This window comes from Wyeomyia smithii, chromosome 2 (assembly GCF_029784165.1).
Source record: "Wyeomyia smithii strain HCP4-BCI-WySm-NY-G18 chromosome 2, ASM2978416v1, whole genome shotgun sequence".
In the NCBI taxonomy this organism is placed as follows: domain Eukaryota; kingdom Metazoa; phylum Arthropoda; class Insecta; order Diptera; family Culicidae; genus Wyeomyia; species Wyeomyia smithii.
Window position 1 is genome coordinate 202,770,979 of NC_073695.1, and position 17,752 is coordinate 202,788,730.

General features: G+C 36.9%; 4 protein-coding genes across 4 annotated transcripts in view; 3 read left to right on the plus strand and 1 right to left on the minus strand.

Moving 5' to 3' along the window:
- The window catches only part of LOC129723953 (long-chain fatty acid transport protein 4), a 33,903-nt gene extending 31,660 nt beyond the window's left edge, over nt 1-2,243 (minus strand). The window contains exon 1 of the mRNA XM_055678459.1: nt 1,950-2,243. The gene's annotated coding sequence lies outside the window, so the exon portion shown is untranslated. The remainder of the gene's footprint in view (nt 1-1,949) is intronic.
- Nucleotides 2,244-10,845: 8,602 nt separating this feature from the next.
- On the plus strand, nt 10,846-11,571 carry LOC129722823 (cytochrome c oxidase assembly factor 4 homolog, mitochondrial). The gene is made up of 2 exons (XM_055676609.1): nt 10,846-11,035; nt 11,165-11,571. Exons 1-2 carry the CDS (start codon nt 10,958-10,960, stop codon nt 11,273-11,275), a joined length of 189 nt encoding a protein of 62 aa, XP_055532584.1. The 5' UTR covers nt 10,846-10,957; the 3' UTR covers nt 11,276-11,571.
- Nucleotides 11,287-11,730, plus strand: LOC129722822 (uncharacterized). The gene has a single exon (XM_055676608.1). The coding sequence runs from the start codon at nt 11,287-11,289 to the stop codon at nt 11,683-11,685; it is 399 nt and encodes a 132-aa protein (XP_055532583.1). The 3' UTR covers nt 11,686-11,730.
- Nucleotides 11,731-15,260: 3,530 nt separating this feature from the next.
- Nucleotides 15,261-17,752, plus strand: part of LOC129721959 (probable ATP-dependent RNA helicase DHX35) — a 52,981-nt gene continuing 50,489 nt past the window's right edge. The window contains exon 1 of the mRNA XM_055675098.1: nt 15,261-16,265. Within this exon, the coding sequence (XP_055531073.1) occupies nt 16,232-16,265 (34 nt within the window). The 5' untranslated portion in view covers nt 15,261-16,231. The remainder of the gene's footprint in view (nt 16,266-17,752) is intronic.

Below are 17,752 nucleotides of genomic sequence, written 5' to 3' on the forward strand. Positions count from 1 at the left end.
TGATAGCACGTCTTTGCATTTATTCACACGATTCAGCAATATAAAGGAGTCGAAAATATTAAAATAAGCTGTATCCAAGCAATGCTTCTAAGCAAAAAAACACAGTAAAGGCAATCGTCACAGTAAAGGCAATCGAAGGATTTCCTCGGGGAGAAGTTCTCTCTCCCCTGTTATGCAGAGCCGGATTAAGGAAGGGCCCGGAGGTACCGGGTCCCCTCATTTTTGGGGCCCCCACAAATCGGAAGAAGTTTTTTTCTCTATCAAAAATGAGATTAAATCAAAAGTTCGATTCACAACAAGAAAATTTGAACATTTCAATCAGAAACGTTCCTTCAGTGTTATTTTTTCTCTAGTTTAGTTTTTTATCCGCTATCAACACTAAACCTTTTGAACTAGAGCTTGCTGCTGAAAAACTTGTGGCTGCCTATCCGGATGATCTGGAAAATGGATTGGGAAACGAGTTAGTTCACCTATTTTCGTCAGAGTCCAAAGAATAGTTCATTTGAAATACATTTACACAATGTGATTGATAACAACAATATGCAAAATGTATTTGTAAACGCTGAACGGTCTGAGGTAAGGTCTTTTTCGAAGATGAAACTGATTAAAAAATAGGTTACGTACGACTATGAAGAATGAAAGGGTGTCAAACTTCATTGAGTACGATATACTGAAGAAGTTGAATGTTGATTATTTAATTATTGAGTTCTCTGCAAAAAAGAAACTCGTAAGAAAAAATTCTAATAAATTTTTGGCAACTTTTCAATAACAAATAAATGTTTTAAACTTGTACGATAAAAAAAACAGTTTTTTTTAGGCCCCACTTCAAACTGGGCCCCCACAATCGTAAATCCAGCTCTGCTGCTATGGTCATTGGTGGTTGATGTTCTCTTCAACAAGATATCGCAGCTTGGCCACGAAATTACACTGTTGATACACTGATGACGTAGTTCTTATTTTTCGTGGAAAATTTGATGCAATTCAATCTGGTCGTATGTGAATAGTTCTTAACAACACTCCCCAGGGAACTTTCAGGCCTTCACAAAGTTATGCTACTCTGAGTATTCGGTTACTGTGAAATTTGGCCTTTAGCTCTTTATTCTTTAAAGCAGATCGGAAGTCCTAATCGACCATTTGCCTTTGTTTGTGTAATGTAGCTAGTCAGAGTACTTCCGCCTCATATCTTCAATGAGCTGTGTCACAAAACAAAAATACATCACATTCTTTCCCTGATTCATGTTGAACATGTCTAGATTTTAGCGCCTACAATAAAATTACTATTCCGACGAAATAATAAATCACTTCCGGTAGGTCCATTTGAATGCACCTCGCCACTTAACACTGAACCACATTTCAACAGTCTGATGTATGTACGTACATACGCACGCGTGAAGCCCACGATATGCAGAAATAAAAATGTAAAACCCTCGTTAAATCACCAAACAAATTAATAGCGATGGTGTAGCCTTTGCCACGCTCGACAATCGGCAATCATTTACATATAACCGTGGAAACCTTTCCGTGACATTTGAAGTCAACTTTTGTATATTTACAGTGAAGTTGCTCTTGAAACGAATAGCAGCAGTAACATTGCTGGACTTTTTTTTGTTAGCGTTAGCTAACGCTTAACATTTTATTAGTGAACTAATTTTGTCCAATTAGAGTCACAATACCGCATTGAAGTAAATAACGTTGGCTTCTCCAAACTGTCTGTAGCATCGCAAAATGAGAGCTATCGATCATGGTTCTGGTTTGTACACATAAGAAATATTTCCGCTACCCGCATGAAAGCACGAGACAATCGCTTTATTTATCTCTCGACAGTCAATCCGAAGGGGAACACGTAATTAAATTTAAGATAGGTCATGCACAAGGGAAACGACCGATTGATGCTGTCGCGCCATCGGCCGGCGCACTGCGCTTGCGTTATCACCCAAAAAAATACTCACTGTTGTTTCGCTGCACAAGATCAGTTCACTATTATCACATTGTACACTTTATCCAACCGAGACTTAATCAGTACACGTCGTTGCTACTCGTTATCTATAGCAACACAATTAACACTTGTCAGGAAGCTTTCTGATCTAAGCTGATGAGGGTACTTTGAAATAGAGCTAAGTGTAGAGGCCAGCAAGTGGCTGTTAGCGCCTAATCTCAGCGCTACTTTATTGCTGCCTCTGGAATAGCACAGCTAAATGCACCGATCCGAACCGATTCGTCTCCAAGCATAGACTGAACCCGTGGCGCAAGTAAATTGTCCTCCACAACTGAATCCATTTGCGCAGTAAAAATACTGCCATATATGAGAACAACTGATTGTTGCGTGTGTCGGTTTTTCGATTTGAAACGAGTTAAGAGCGAGAGGAAATAGCTTACAGTCTCGTCGTATTCTATTGCATTGTGCAGTACCAGTATATGTTCAATATTCAATTATTTGAGAGAATCAATGTTTTAGAACTGCAATCAATCATAATCATTAGCCGTTTTTGGTTCCAGTACTGTTCAAGCGGCATTTCTGATCCCATGTGTCATGCTGGCGTAGGGGTACAGTGAGTTGCGAATGAATGTGAACGTGTTCATCACAACTGTACCTTATTCAGGCGGAACTAATTCAATCTACTATTTTGTTTCGTTTCGTTTTCCGACAGGTTTATATGCCGTAAAAATACTGTGCTACTGGAACACGAACCGTCTGAAGTAGTGTCTACGAAACTATTCAAACAAGGAGCTTTTAAAATGTGAAGTAAAAAAAAAAGGTGTTGGGCTACCTATGTAGAATTTGTGCTGTTTGTGGTTGTAGTACTTTTGCAAGGAATATCGTTCACCTTGGGACATTGCAGTAATTTTTTGTAAATCATGCTCGAGTAATTAACTTCGATTAGAGATTTACGCGACCGAACTTCATATACCATTCAACTCAGTAACTTTTGCTCGATGATCAAATTCGTTATTGAAATTGTGTATAAACAATGCTATGTACCTAACTGTTATGTAATCTAACTAGGCATGCATCGAATTTAAGATTGCAATTCAACTTGCTTCCATCTCTTATCTTATCTTCAATTTTTTCGAAAGACCCAGCTCGAGTGAACTCCTCTGAGTTTATAGATTTATCTTCTATATTTCTACCAGAACGATGCCTATATAGAGAATGTTTTGATGATAACGCTTATTGGCTACGACGAGATAGCACTGAACGCGTAAGACCTCATAAAGCTATGGGCGGTTCTCGCTAGGTTTTCTTCACCCTTTGTGCACTACTTGCCAGTTGAGCAAAATCTTCTCAAATGATCTGGAAATACGCAAAAATTGAATCGACCATTTTTGATTTGAATGAAACGGAGAAATTTTTTAAACCCGTGAGATGTTTTCTAGAAGAGCGTATGCGTTTTGGCATAGGTTTTATTTAAAGCATTGTGGCTCAGAAACCGTTGGTTGTATAGAAAAAGCGTCTGAGAATGAGTTGTAAGGAATAAATAATGCCTCATAATAAAATATACACTGTGAAAAAAAAATTGACTATTCTGCTCAATTAGTGAAAGTTGAAGCAGAAATGTTTTTTTTTAAATTTAAAAAAAAACGTAGAGATTTAGGAAAAAAACGAAGTGCCTTCTGGAAAATTGGCCATCGATTAATATAAGAAAAAGTTGGTATTTTTAAAAATTGAAACACTTTCTTGGTGATAATACTGACCGGTGGTAGCGAGGTTCGGAACAGAAGCGTGAAAAGGAAGGGCATACGCCTAAGCATAAATAATAATAATCATGTCACTTACTCTCAATGGTGATATTGTTAATAAAAGAAGTGCCGAATACAGCAAACACCTGGGTGATATCACAAAAGATCAATGTTTTTGGTCGCAGTGATGAGTCCACACTACAGTCTCTATATTTACAGTCTGGTGGAGTGGATTCGGGAACCAATTTAAACTGTTGAAAAGCGAACCAGTCGTATAGAATTTCCATTGACTCTGATTCCGAATCCACTCCGGCAGACTAGTTAAGTATACGGTGACTATAGTCCACACCAGGGCTCTACATTTTCGAAACAAAACAATGAAACTGATATACTCGCGCTGTCATTTCGATTCGAACAGTTTCGTTTTCACTTGATTCCTTTCGGCTACTATCAACGAATCACTTCTTTCTCTCTTTCCCTCTTTCTTCTTTCGGATCATTTCGAATGAAACTAATGACTATTTCAATCGACGGAGAGAGTGACGGAGGGAGAGACTCTTTCCTTTCCTTCAGCGTCTCAATCAGCGTTGCCATTGTGCCAGATAAATCTGGATTTTGCCAGATTTCTGTTCGCGCGCCAGACAAACAGATAAACCTCAGAATCTGCCAGATATTTGTAAATGAGCCAGATATTTGCCAGATTTCATCCGCGTCGTCTCGCAGAAAGGTCATTACTGCGAGATTGGCCGTGCCTGGCCTTTACCTACCTACACCCGGCGAGAGCAAAAAAAAGGTCATCACTTTCAATTCTGCCAGGAATTTTATTCAAAAATGAGTGACAGATTTTTGCCAGACTTTTTATTATCGTTTTGCCAGATTTAATTCAAAACTTAGTGGCAACGCTAGTCTCAATTGAAATTAGCATTGCATCGCGTCGTTTGATGGCATTTTTCTAATACCGCAAGCCGTAGTTAGAACGGCAATGGCAGTCGATAAATACGTTACGCAAGTTCCGATTCCTTCCTCTTTCCTATATATATGCGTGAAGTACTGTATGGAAACCTTCTGTCTCCGTCAGCGCTCAGTACCATTTTCAATTGAGACTCGTCATGTGAGAGTGATGGTGATAATCTCCGCTTTCAATTGAAAAGCGTTTGTATCAATTCCAAACCCTTCAGTTGTCAGAATCACAGCAAGAGCTTTTGACTGTGTGTCATGTGACTCACGGAGTGCTTTTCAATTGAAAGCGACGGGTCAAAGCGTCACTACAACCTGATAATTGTCAATTGATTGTCAGGCTCTGGTCCACACAGGGAACGCATTAACCATTATTGAGTCTTGTGCCTTGGGCCACCAGACGTGCCACTCGATGACGATATATCGTCCAGAAAAATTACGATTATTTTGAAATTTTACTTAGTGGACAATAATGCCGCTAGTGTCGCTATAAGCAAGCATATACATTCATTATTAAAGACAAAAACCGTTAGTAATCCCGCTGCTGGTGTTGATTTAAGCAAGCGTGCACACCCGTTAGCAAAGACAAAAACCGTTTTACGAGAATAAGATAGAAGGCAATAAGCTCACACTGCGGCGCATGAGTGTAACATTTCGAATAAGGACGAAGATTTTTGAGGATTTCTCTACGAAGAGGCACGTATGTTTGTCTGTGGTTCAGATATAAGGTTTTGCAATTCAAAAAACTTGAAACAATGGCTTCCTTCAAACCCAGCAGGTTTTTCATCGTTAAAGTTCCTTTTCACAGAGTACGGTAAAATAAATCACCAAGATTTAAAAAGCTGAGATCTCGGTAAAAATCTCAACAATACATAAAAATACCGAAACTTTGTGGAACCAACAATTGAAAACCTGTCAAATTTTGAAGACATTCTTGGTAATATTTAACCGAGATATTCATGAAATAATTTCGAGAATTCCGAAATTCGCTATATTCACTGGTTTGTGCCAACGTAGAACCCCGAGAACACTCACAAAACGTAACGCGAGACAGGACCTGAAACTCGTCTTAATATGCTGAACACTATAACGAGAACTTTGGTGAAATTTACTGATTTACGTATTTTGCATGTTTTTATTTTCAGATATACACAGGAAATTATCGAAACAAATAAATATACGAATAAAATTATTTATTGTTAAAACAACTTAAAACAACAACTTAATCACAGCATTGATAAAAACGAGAGAATTGTGTTGCCTTTAGGAAATCAAGTTACAGCTATCACTCACTAAAGCGAGCCGATAACCTTAAAGCTGTTCGATTCCTAAATTTTTCCATATATTTTTTTATTTTTTGAGGGATTCTTTTTGAATATCTGGTTTAGTTCAGCATCGCATGCGATTATTTGACTCACAGAGCCCATTAAACATCACAAAAAAGTCAAATTTTCTTAAAATTTCTGGATAAAACTCTTCAAAACACATTTTTTGACGAAGAACTGAAATTTTGGCTACAAAGCGGAATTCAAGACGAAAATTTACATGAAAAAAGATCTTTCTGACCATAAAAACGATGTATGTTAGATGTATTTGATTTGAACAAACTTCATAACTTTTGAACCAGTTGATCGATTTTCAATCTTTTTGGATCAAATTATAGGTAATTACTTCTAGTTATAAGAAAAATACCAAAAATAAATCTGCGTGCTTTTATATGCATAATGTAGAAAATTATTGAAATTTTAGTCTTGCTTTTAATTTGAATTTACTCAAGTTTTAAAAATAACATATTTTCAAAAATTCGTTTGGGCAACCTGAAAACATTTCAATGATATACAAAGATGCTATAAATAACATTATCTTCCAATTTAGGGCTGAGCACCTTGAACTTTTCAACATCGATTATTATAGATTTCTCCATCATGATGTTTAACTGCAACACCTGCTCATTTCACTCCTAAAACGAAACTCGAACAAAAATAATAGTGGAGCGTTCGTCATTTTAAATCTGGTTTTTCAGAATCTCGGTAAGAGCTTCTTTTGCTCAACGGGACCTCGGTTAAATAGTATCAGGGTAAAGAGATGTGGTCCCCGTGGCTCTGTGGTTAGCGATGTCGGTCGGCTAGCTCTCCCACACGGTTGTGATATCGGGTTCGACTCCCGATCGAGTCGAGGATCTTTTCGAGCTGGAAATTTTCTCGACTCAGCACTGGGGCACGGTGTATCGTTGTACTTATCCTACACATGCAAAATGTGCCAAAAAAAAAACAATATCGATAACGAAATCTCTCAACTAATCTAGTTGATCGAGACCGCTATTAGCCCCAAGGCTAAGCGTGCGATATTGTTGTTGGTAAAGAGATTCGGAGTTTTAGTTCACTGAACTTGGAAATTTGCTGTTTCACAGATATTTTTGGCAAACAAATTCCGGTAAACACGTCCGAGTAACGATTTCTCAGTAGAATTATGAAAAAAAAACAACGGAAAATGTTTTCAAGTAGATCGGTATTTTACTTTGCCGAGAAAACTTCATGCAAATGTGTGTGTACCAGGACTTAAAAACATCTATGCTGTTGCACTGGGTTTGTATGTGACATATTTTTGATCCCATTTTCACTACGAACCCACCGTGGTCACATTTTGACGTAGGACTACGTCTTTGTTTTCTATACTAGATTACATTTTGCTGGCTTGCTTCCCGAGCACGAAAAACAATGACATGGACGGGATAAATTCCACTGCTTACTTATTTTGACCCAACAACGTGTTTTGTTCCTTTTGTCTTTCTCGAAACTGCGTGGCCACGCCCTCATGGCAAAAATCTACGCTGAACTCGATACAAAAACTGCGTGTAGAAAATTCAGCTTCAGTCTAGTTTGTCACACAATAGCGAGTAGAGCATAGCTGTTAGAGGTAAGCGGCATTGAGAAACAAGAGCTGCATACGAGTCATCTTCCAGGAACTGCGGAACATGTTACCATTGAATTTTTTGCTTGACCGCGCATAATAAAGTTAGCTCTCCGCTGTGGCCTCCAGTAGCTGTGCCAGCTAAATATTCTGCAGCGTACGATGGTAAGGCCCTTGTCATGCTGAACGCCAACGCGAGCGATCAGGCGAGAAGCTTGCCGTGGGTTAATGAACAGCTCTACCTACGGCTGTCCATTAATCTACAGCTGGTTTCTCGCCCGATCGCTCGCGTTGGCGTTCAGCATAACAAGAGCCTTACCATCGTACGCTGCAGAATATTTAGCTGGCACAGCTACTGGAGGCCACAGCGGAGAGCTAACTTTATTATGCGCGGTCAAGCAAAAAATTCAATGCTACCGATGCACAGTGAGGAATCGCTGGCCATCAGCCAAAAAAAATGTTTTTCGTTAGCTGTTTTATAATAATTTTCCTTCATTGCTATAACATTCAAGTGTCTAAATCCATCTGAATTTTTTATGACTTTTCAAAGCTTGGCGAACTGACGTTTTTGCCTTTTCTGTGAAAAAAAGTACATTACTTTAAAACGCTCGGTAGCTTCAATGATAGCTTGGATTTTTTTGACGTCAAAGAAAAAAATGTTGTAAATATTGTGCAAAACAAACCCTTTTCACTAGATATTGTAAAATTTGGTCATAATAGGCTCGACACTAGAAAAAATTTGAAAAAACCTGATTTTTTTGTAGAAAAAAAAGCTTAAAAGTTTAGTTGCCGCAGTTTGCCACGGTTTAGACCACATTCTTAATTTAGGTAAAAACGTGAGCTTTCAAATGCATACTGTCCACTGCTGCGCAAAACTGCGCAAATTGCCACTTTAGTGAAAAAAGCGATAGCAGTTTTTTAATTTTTTTTTTTTTTGAGGTTGAAATTTCATCCAGGATTAATTTTAATCACAACCATTATACCCCATTAATGAAAATTTATGATATCGAACTCAATCCGTAAGAATAAAATAAAAATTTGGGTAAAAATTACAAAATTTATCAATTAAAAGTTATAAAATAAGTGTTAAATAAGAAAATAGTAAACAAGTCTTAATGAAACTTTTAATTATGTCAAACTTTATCGCTTCCTACAAATTTAAAACAATATTAAAAACATTTAGCCCTTTTCAAGTTATGATCATGAAAATCGCTAAACTGATTGAAGTGTTGAATACTAGCAGCAAATTCATACCATCATACCATCATACCGGCTAGCAATAGCCCGTTTTAAGATTGCTTTCGCTTCGCACACGTTGGCATACAAAAGTAAAGAGAAAAAACAGAGAAAAAACAAAGAACAGTCGTCGCCCTCCGCATCTTTTCGTATTCATTAAGAACGTTGTGTCATTCCAGTGTCTTGGTTTTTAAATTCATAAATTCGTTGAATTTTTTTATGGAGACTTCAACTTCAGCGGCACCATCTAATTCAATGTCTAGTAAGTTGTCAATTCATGGTGTTATACATGTATTTAAAGGTCCTCTTTCAACCATAAAAACCGGATTGGGAAGATAACATATATATTAAACAATAAAATATCGAAAATTACTAGAAGAAATGAAAATTGCAGCGAAAGACATTTTTCCTACTGATAAGTATAATGAACTTCAAATTTTCTGGAAACAATTCAACACGAGATTTGAGCGATCACAGCGGAAGATGATAATGCTGATGATGATTTTTTCAATTTGTAATTAGTTTGTATTGCTTCTGTTGTTTTAGTTTATTTAAATATATATATATATATATATATATATATATATATATATATATATATATATATATATATATATATATATATATATATATATATATATATATATATATATATATATATATATATATATATATATATATATATATATATATATATATATATATATATATATATATATATATATATTTCAGGTATTCATGCATCGTTAGTTTTACAATAACGACCATCAAATATAAACGGTAGTGTTGCCTATGAACAGTTTATCGCAGGATATAATAAATATATACATTTAGTCCTACGTCACAATTTCATACAACCCCTAGGGCTGTATACCTTGTGGTATTTTTGTATGCCTAAAGGGCATTGGGACCAAGAGAGTCACTGCAACCCTCTTATTGATTATCTTTTGTTGCTGGTCCCATAATATCATATGTTCAACATGTGAATAGTTTCACTCAAAACTTCACTAAAAACATGAAAACGTAAAAAATGCTGGTTTGTACATAACTACGCCCGAATTTAGTTATGTTTTTCATTTTAAATACTTCAATTTTATATCAAATGTTATTTTCTAGAACAATAAAATACATTTTTTTTGTCATGAAACAGGAGAGTTGTTATGTATCTTGACCGCAATTTTGCAGAAATTTTTCCAATACATTTAGATGTCACGGTGGTGGATTCAACAGAAACATTGTTCAAACATTGTAAAGACTGGAAGCTTGCAGTAAAAATATTATTTTTTTTAATGGTTCCGAATAAAAACATTGTCCATTCACTATTCTCAACACAAAATGCATGCACATTTAAAATTTATTGCCGGTTCTCGGTAATTTTTGTCGAGAACGGCACCACTGAGTGCTCGGTTAAGGAGATAATGACAGCTGTCACATATTTTCGAAAATCTCGGTTCAACCTAACTGATATTTTGGCACAAAATATTACCGAGCTATCACCACAGACAAACAGACGTACCACCAAATTTATTTTCGTGAATCAAAATAACAGACAATTCAAAGAAGTCTCGGTTACGTGGAATATTCCCGCCGCAACAGTGGTGGCGCTAATGTGCTTTTCCTTTTAGAACTCAGTTGACAGCGCGCCGTGCTGCCACAAACAGCAGACAGGTTGAAAGTTTATCATTTTCAGAATATGTCCACTAGATGTCGCACAAGTCACTCTGAACCACAATTTTCTTAAAAATTTGTATGTAGTGTCTGTTTGTCTGTGCTATCACTACCGAGATTACGGATATTTTGTGCTAAAATTTCATATAAGTGAACCGAGATTTAACATAAATGTGACAGCTGTCATTATTCATTTAACCGAGCACACGAGGGGCTGTTCTCGACAAAAATCACCGAGACCCGGTAATAAACTGTAAGTATGTGGTATTTTTTTCTGGGAATGTTTATAAGCTTCCATTTATTCTTTGTGTACAAATTACTTATCTAATAACAGAATAATATTAGCGTGCTTAACCCTTCTGGCTGCACGCCAACGAAAACTGTCAATGGTGAGGTGAGTATAATACTTACATAAACAATCCGGCACATTATGTTGTTCATCGTTGGTGGACTTTTTCGGTTTTAAAACAGTTTTTGTGGAAAAATATTGTCAATAATCACGTTTTGGAATGATGAGTGAGGTTGAAGATCCAGTCGAGCAGATGTTAAAACGTACTGGTTGCATAAACCTTCATTACAAAGTTCAGGTATGAAAGATGTCGACAATCATGAGGTATTGTTGATATAAATGTAGGGGAATCTGGGGTACAGATTCTGATTTAACTGTTAAACATGTGATTTTTGAAATTTAAATAACTCAATAATTCTGTTTCCAGGAGTGTATAGCGGAGACTGGTGACTGGCGCAAGTGTCAAGAAGTAGTAAAAGAATTCAAAACGTGTATGCAAGATTACACGGAAAAGCAAAGACAAAAATACGAAAAGTAAACTGCGTTACGATGAACCTTGTTAAAGCATTGCTTACATCAGCTAGTAGCGTGGACAGTTCGATGAAAATGGTTCTGATTGTTCGGTCGGATTTGGGTTTGCGAAAGGGGAAAATTGCTTCCCAATGTGCACACGCAGCGGTCATGTGCTCCATGCGTTCAGCCAGTGTAAACGAAGAGAAATTAAAATGCTGGTTGGCTCAAGGACAGCCAAAAATTGTGGTTAAAGTAGATGGATTAGAAGAGTTGAAACAAATATCCACTTGTGCCCTTGATCGGCAGGTGGTAGCGGAAATGGTGAGAGACGCAGGTAGAACGCAAGTTCCGAGTGGAACCGAGACTGTGCTGGGGATTGGACCAGATAGAAGCGCTGTTATCGACTCGATAGCTGGACATTTAAAATTATTATGAATTAAAAAAATGTTAGAAGCAATAAATCAAGTTAAAAATAGTTAATTTTTAGGTTTTTATTCATATTGCCAGTGGTGGGCACCGCTAACCGAAAATTTAACGACGCTAATCGCTAAGTCGCTAACCGAAAAATTTAGCTCGATAATCGCTAAACGCTAAACCCACATTAGCGGAACTTTCGCTAATCGCTAACTTTTTAATATGTAAATAGTCATATCGCTATATTTATTGCTCATGTTTTGTAAGATTTGGACCACTTTGATCTGTTTTGGTTAAATAAACGAAAACAATTACTTTTTAAAGCTATTCACAGTAAGAGGTTCACGAAACGGTATTCATATTTGATTTTGTAAAAACAAGAACAACAAAAAATATTTAGCTTGCATTGAAAATAGATATTCTTAGGAATGTTTTCATGAAAATTCAATTATTATCTGAATCGAAAAAATAGAACCAAAGTTGTAATTTCAAGCGCATAGCAATTCATCAAAGTTCTTGGTGTGCCAAAAATTCAAGCTAGACCTTGTACTTGTTTTTCAAAATGCTCCTGTGGCTTGTACGATAACTGGAACTCCATTCTAGGGTAAAAAACTGACAAGAGTAACTTTTGCAGTAAAGTATGTTCATCTTTCGAAGCAATTTACGTACGCCATCAGCAATTCACAGTTTTTTTCTAAATATTTCTATTGTCGCTTCTCCACAAAATTTAGCGAATTAGCGATTAGCCTTTCGAAGGCCAAAATTTTAGCGACGCTAACAGTTTCGCTAACCAGCTCAAAAATTAGCGAAATCGCTAACTGAATTTTGGAATTTTAACTGGCCGCAAGGCACTGCTGACCTAGCAAGTCAGCCGTCGTATGTTCGAATCCCGGTTCGAGAAAGACATTTAGTGTCGTTGCGCCATTTCTGCAATTATCTTGTACTCAAATAGTTGTCCACGAAGTGTGTGTATATAATAAACAAAGGGTCGAATCGAAATGTAGCACCATGGCTTTACTTCAAAAATATGTAGAAAAGTTGTTCGCGATGTTTTGTTCAGGAATAATTTCACAGACAACATTGACCTGATTGCTCTCCAATAAAAAGTGGCTTTCCTGCATATGTGCCAGAACTCATAACCGTAAACAAACTTATTAAATTGAAGTCAAAATTGACAATTTTTCTTGTCAAAACTAGTAATGTCCCACAGCATAGTCATTTCACTGTCAAAACTCAAAAGTGCTTACAATTGGTTCACAGCATTACACTGGGTTTGAAAGTAACATGAATCTAGAATACGACTTATTTTCGATTTACTGTGTTCACAACAAAACTGTCACATAAGTTTATTGCGAGAAATTCGTGGAATTCGGTTAGGTGTATAGAAAACGTTGTAGCACAGACCAACAAACGTGCCTCTTTGAAAGAAAATCCTGAAAATCTTCGATCTTGTCTGATACGTTACACTTATGCGCCACCATTTGAGCTTATTGCCTACTTACTAATTAGTTTTCGTTTTGTTTTTTTGGTTTGGTTAATTAAAATGGTTTTGGTCTTTACTGATAGCAGCCACAGCGACATTATGAGTGCACGCGCGGAATGGCATATTTTTACTTTTACCATCAAGCAGTTCGCCTAAGTGCGAACAAGTTTTACAATCTCATAGCTTCGTAGTCGCGAATGTTACAGCGAATTTCTTTATTCCACCAGCTCACCGCGTTTTGACATGGAAGCAACCTAACTGCCCAACAAAAAAATTTGTTGGATAACGGCTTGTTAAGCTATAGTTCAGTCGAAATCCACTGAATAATAGCTTGTTAAGCTGTTAAACGACAAAATTGTTTGCTGGGTGCTGCCCAGAGATGCCAGATGTTTTCGAAAAATGTCTGCAACTGCTCGAAAAACCGGAAAAATGTGCTCGAAATCTGAAAAAATCTACCCGTGATCCGAAAAAACTTAGCTCACGCGGGCAAAATTCTGTAAAAATCTGCTCTTATTTTAAGAAAATCTGCGCAAATATAAGAAGACTCTGACAAAAATCTGCAGAAATCGTGGAAAAACGGCAAATATCTGCGAAGCACTTAAAATCTGCACACGGACTCCAAAAATCTGCGTTTTGTTAACAAATCTGCACATCTGGTATCCCTGCTGCTGTCAAAACTCTTCATTATTTGCTCGATTTTGACCCAATATTGACCTGGCGTGCTACCTGAAGTGCACTCTAAAATTTATTAGCTTCAACCCACCACTGCACGTGCTTAGTTGGTACACGGTAAAATGAAGCTACCTAATTATGAGTACGAAAACTACCAGTTTTTGAGTTCGCCTAAGCGAAGCTCGATTTTGAGTAACTTTGATTGAGTGAAATTGGTAGAAAAAACTCACATGATGGATTAATACAGTATACTTATTTTTGAGTGAAATATTCTAGGTTGTATTCATTATGAAATTGGTAATTTCCTTCGATCCCTTCCACCAATAATTTTCGCGGCTCGAGGGGTTTTGTTTTACCTAATTTTGGATGAAAATTTTTCATCTGCCAGCGCTGTCAAGAAAGAGACAGTTGTGAAATCACAGTGTTTTTTTTTCTACGAGTGTTGAAAACTCGGTTTTTTGTGCAAAAAGGTTTGCAGTAGTATTTTGTTCGCTTTCAATATATTCAAAGTGAATGTAGAATCTTCATCGGTTAGCGAAAGGTAAGGTTTGAGATTTTTATTTTTCATATATAATAAATTCTGTTTCTTGTAGACCTCCTTTCGAGAGCATAACTAACCGCGCAGGAAGTGGTATCGCCTGCGAGGACACCGAACCGGAGAATGAACTGTGAATCTGTGAATCGACTGTGTGATAAGTTACTTTCGGTGGTTGAAGGGAAAATAAACAATGAAGTATTTCCCTTAGTGTTATGAGTTTTATTTATATAAAAAACCGAAATTTTCAATTTTTCACTGCAGGATTTCTCAATGCTTAATTTGAGTAGTTTGAGCTTAATTATGGGTAGTTTTATCGATCGTTGAGTAATTTTTACCCAATATGCAGTTCATGCCAGGTTCCTTACTTTTGGGTACTCAGTACTATCGAATTGACTAAAAAGAACTTTATTTTGGGTTGAAATTATTTTTTTTTGTGGAAATATGTCATGACAAGCTACTTAGTTTTGGGTGAAGTTTACTCACTGATATGTTAAAACTACCCACTTTGCATTACCATTGGTCTGTAAAACAAACTAGTTGTGGGTTAAATTGACGAACTTAATCGTACAAACTACCTGTTTTTGTTGATAATCATGAACTGAAACATCCTGATATGCGTTGAAACTAGTCATTTTTGTATCTGTTTCATCTCATATGCTACCAATTTTTAGGTATATTTCGTTATCCAATTATAAGTATGATCATATAACTCAAAAGTAGGTACAGCCTTTCTACTCAGATTTTGAGTTTGTGCGCTTTAAGGGGATTTTGAGTGATTTCCACTTATGTATAGGTTTTTCCCGGTAAGCGTGTAGAGCGTTACTTCGTCGCTGCAAAAAATGCCACCTGGGATCAAAACTGAAGTTTCCTGGGAAATGCCGAACAAAATTCACCACTGCTGGCTCGTCTGTCATTCAGTGCATGGTATGTAGTTCGGGACGTTTGGTTGTTGTTTTTCGCTTTCTGTTCACGTTTGGCGTCCATGTACACAAAACAGTTTCTTTTAAGTTCAATAATTCATAGAAAATTTCAGGATCGGGTTCTAGTAACAGTCGGGAGTGTTAAACAGGAGTGTCTGGCATATTTTTAAATATTTTTTTTCGAAGTTCAAATCAATAATCAGTTAAACTCGCCAGTGGCGCAACGATCCCACGAATTCCGTCATTCTTGAGTGTTTGGATGAAAATTCTAAATTTAGTGCACAGAAGTGAACACTGTTCTAAAGTGTATCGGAAGCGCGGCCTCGAGCAGCTACAGTAGAGAGGATGCATTACAACTTCCAGCTAGACAGTGGCAAGCGGTTCAAAAATAAAAGTTAGTGGAAGAGGAGACGCTAATCGTGCTACTGTTTGCGAGTGGCGGAAGTGCGGAAGAGCCCCGAAGCAAAACGCAGCTCAGAGTTTCACGAAGCATAGCCAATTCGCGCGTACGAATAAAGCAAAAGTGATTGTATACTATGATATCACCACGGCTCTGGTCAGGAGTTTAAGTAGGTATCATTTTTTCGCTATACACTATTGCTCAGCACACTGTCCGCCGCCCCAGTGAGTGCCTGGGCCTGCTGGCTATGTGTGGTGTTGATGATAGCGTGAAGCAGCCAGAAAGAAAACTGCTCGGATTCGATACGTGCATAGGTAGACGAGTAGAAAACAGTATAAAACCTATCAGTGTTATTGCCCGTGTTGACTTTTGAGGTCAGTGAAAATGTACAATCATTGCTTCGGCTGAAACTTGATGCAATTTCGATAAAGCGGAGTATTAGTTTTGCTGTTCGTAAATAAAAACACCTTTTGCGGACGGATTGAAGTGTGCGAGAGTGCCCAATCAAAAAAAAAAAAAAAAAAAAAAAAAAAGATTCAGCGATACGGTGGATTATGAGCTCACGATTCCCGAAATTTCAAAAACCGGGTAAGTTGAACTAGCTAAGAGTATTAGGTTACAGTTTATTTTTTGAGTGTTGAATACATGAGAAATTTCTATTTGAATCAATTAGCATAGAAAAAAGGCAGACATTTATCACCACTTAGCGGTTCTTCCTCGTGGCGTTTCCATTTGCACTTTACACATAACTCTGTGTGATAAAATTGATCGACCTAGTCGTGAGAACAATGTGTGTCTTTGCATTCTTCAAAAGAAATTTAACACTTGCGTTGTTGAAGACTAAAAAAGTTCATGCAGTACTTGCTGTTGTATGTTTTTCTCTTAGCGAGATAGTCGAAGCAGAGTCTATGTGTATATAGAGTCGCGCGAAGAGAAAATCTATCGTTTCGGCAACACAGTTTTTGTGCCGTTTGTTGCCAAGAACTATACAGTTCTGTTTTTCACCATGCATAAGCAAATATCATTTTTTGAAATTCTTCACAAGGTACACAGTTTTGAAAGATTACACCGATGATGTTTTGTTAAATTTAAGTAAATCAGTGTACAGGTTTAATGTTGGATTTAAATGTGTAAGTAAAACTTCGGAAAAACACATATTCTTCATTACGCTCAATTACAACACTTCTCATCCACTCCTAACATTATCACCTTGTTTATTTACATTGCTCGATTGGTACCCACGTTTAAAACTGATTTGGTTCCTTTGGTTTCATCTTTGCGGGACTCTTATTATAAACATAGACTCTGAGTCGAAGGATATGATTATAACCTACACTCAAAATATTTTTCACATTATTGTTACGCTAAACTCCTATACTTGTTCGTTTTCTGTCACTTTGCATGATTTATGTGACAAACATAACATCTACGTGAAAATCACATGCATACTATGTTTTATCACGTAGCATCTACGTCAACTTAGCAACGTCAAACAGAATGAAGTATCGCGTGAACTCTCCGTGCGAAAAGCCACGGAAATCAAAATGGCGAAGCTGTTGCCAGATTCAGTCTTTGAATATGAAAAAGAATTTCTCAATGACTTGCCAATTAGTGAGCCTCAGAAAAACCATTAGAATCCGACTTCGAGTCTTGAGCTTACAGATTTTACACAGATTCAGTTCAAATGGCAAGGAATTACCTGAACATGAACAGTTGTAGCTAACAGTAATTATCGCCGGTGAATGTCGCAATATCATTTTGTCATTTTGTATGTCGATTCGTTAACGAATTGGCGATTTTGCATGCCCGTGCGACTTATAAAGCAACATATTTGGATAATTTCTAATAACTATTTCCAGTCTCTCAAAAATTTGGTAAATCACAATTAAAACTTACACGTTGTATAAAACGTGGTAGCTATCAGGCAATCAAATGCTTTTCACTTTATCGGTAGTTGATTTCTACGTGAAACTTACATAAAATGCATATGTCTGCTGAATAAGATTCACAGGATAAATCATATCACCAGTTCATGATGAACTCAAATAACAATCACGTAAAATTTACGTGAAAAT

Excerpts from the sequence above, each read along its gene's own strand:
- LOC129722823 (XM_055676609.1), top strand. The coding sequence starts at position 10,958 with ATGATGAGTGAGGTTGAAGATCCAGTCGAGCAGATGTTAAAACGTACT. Across the intron at positions 11,036-11,164 it reads ACCTTCATTACAAAGTTCAG|GAGTGTATAGCGGAGACTGG; the intron begins GTATGAAAGATG and ends TTCTGTTTCCAG.
- LOC129722822 (XM_055676608.1), top strand. The coding sequence starts at position 11,287 with ATGAACCTTGTTAAAGCATTGCTTACATCAGCTAGTAGCGTGGACAGT.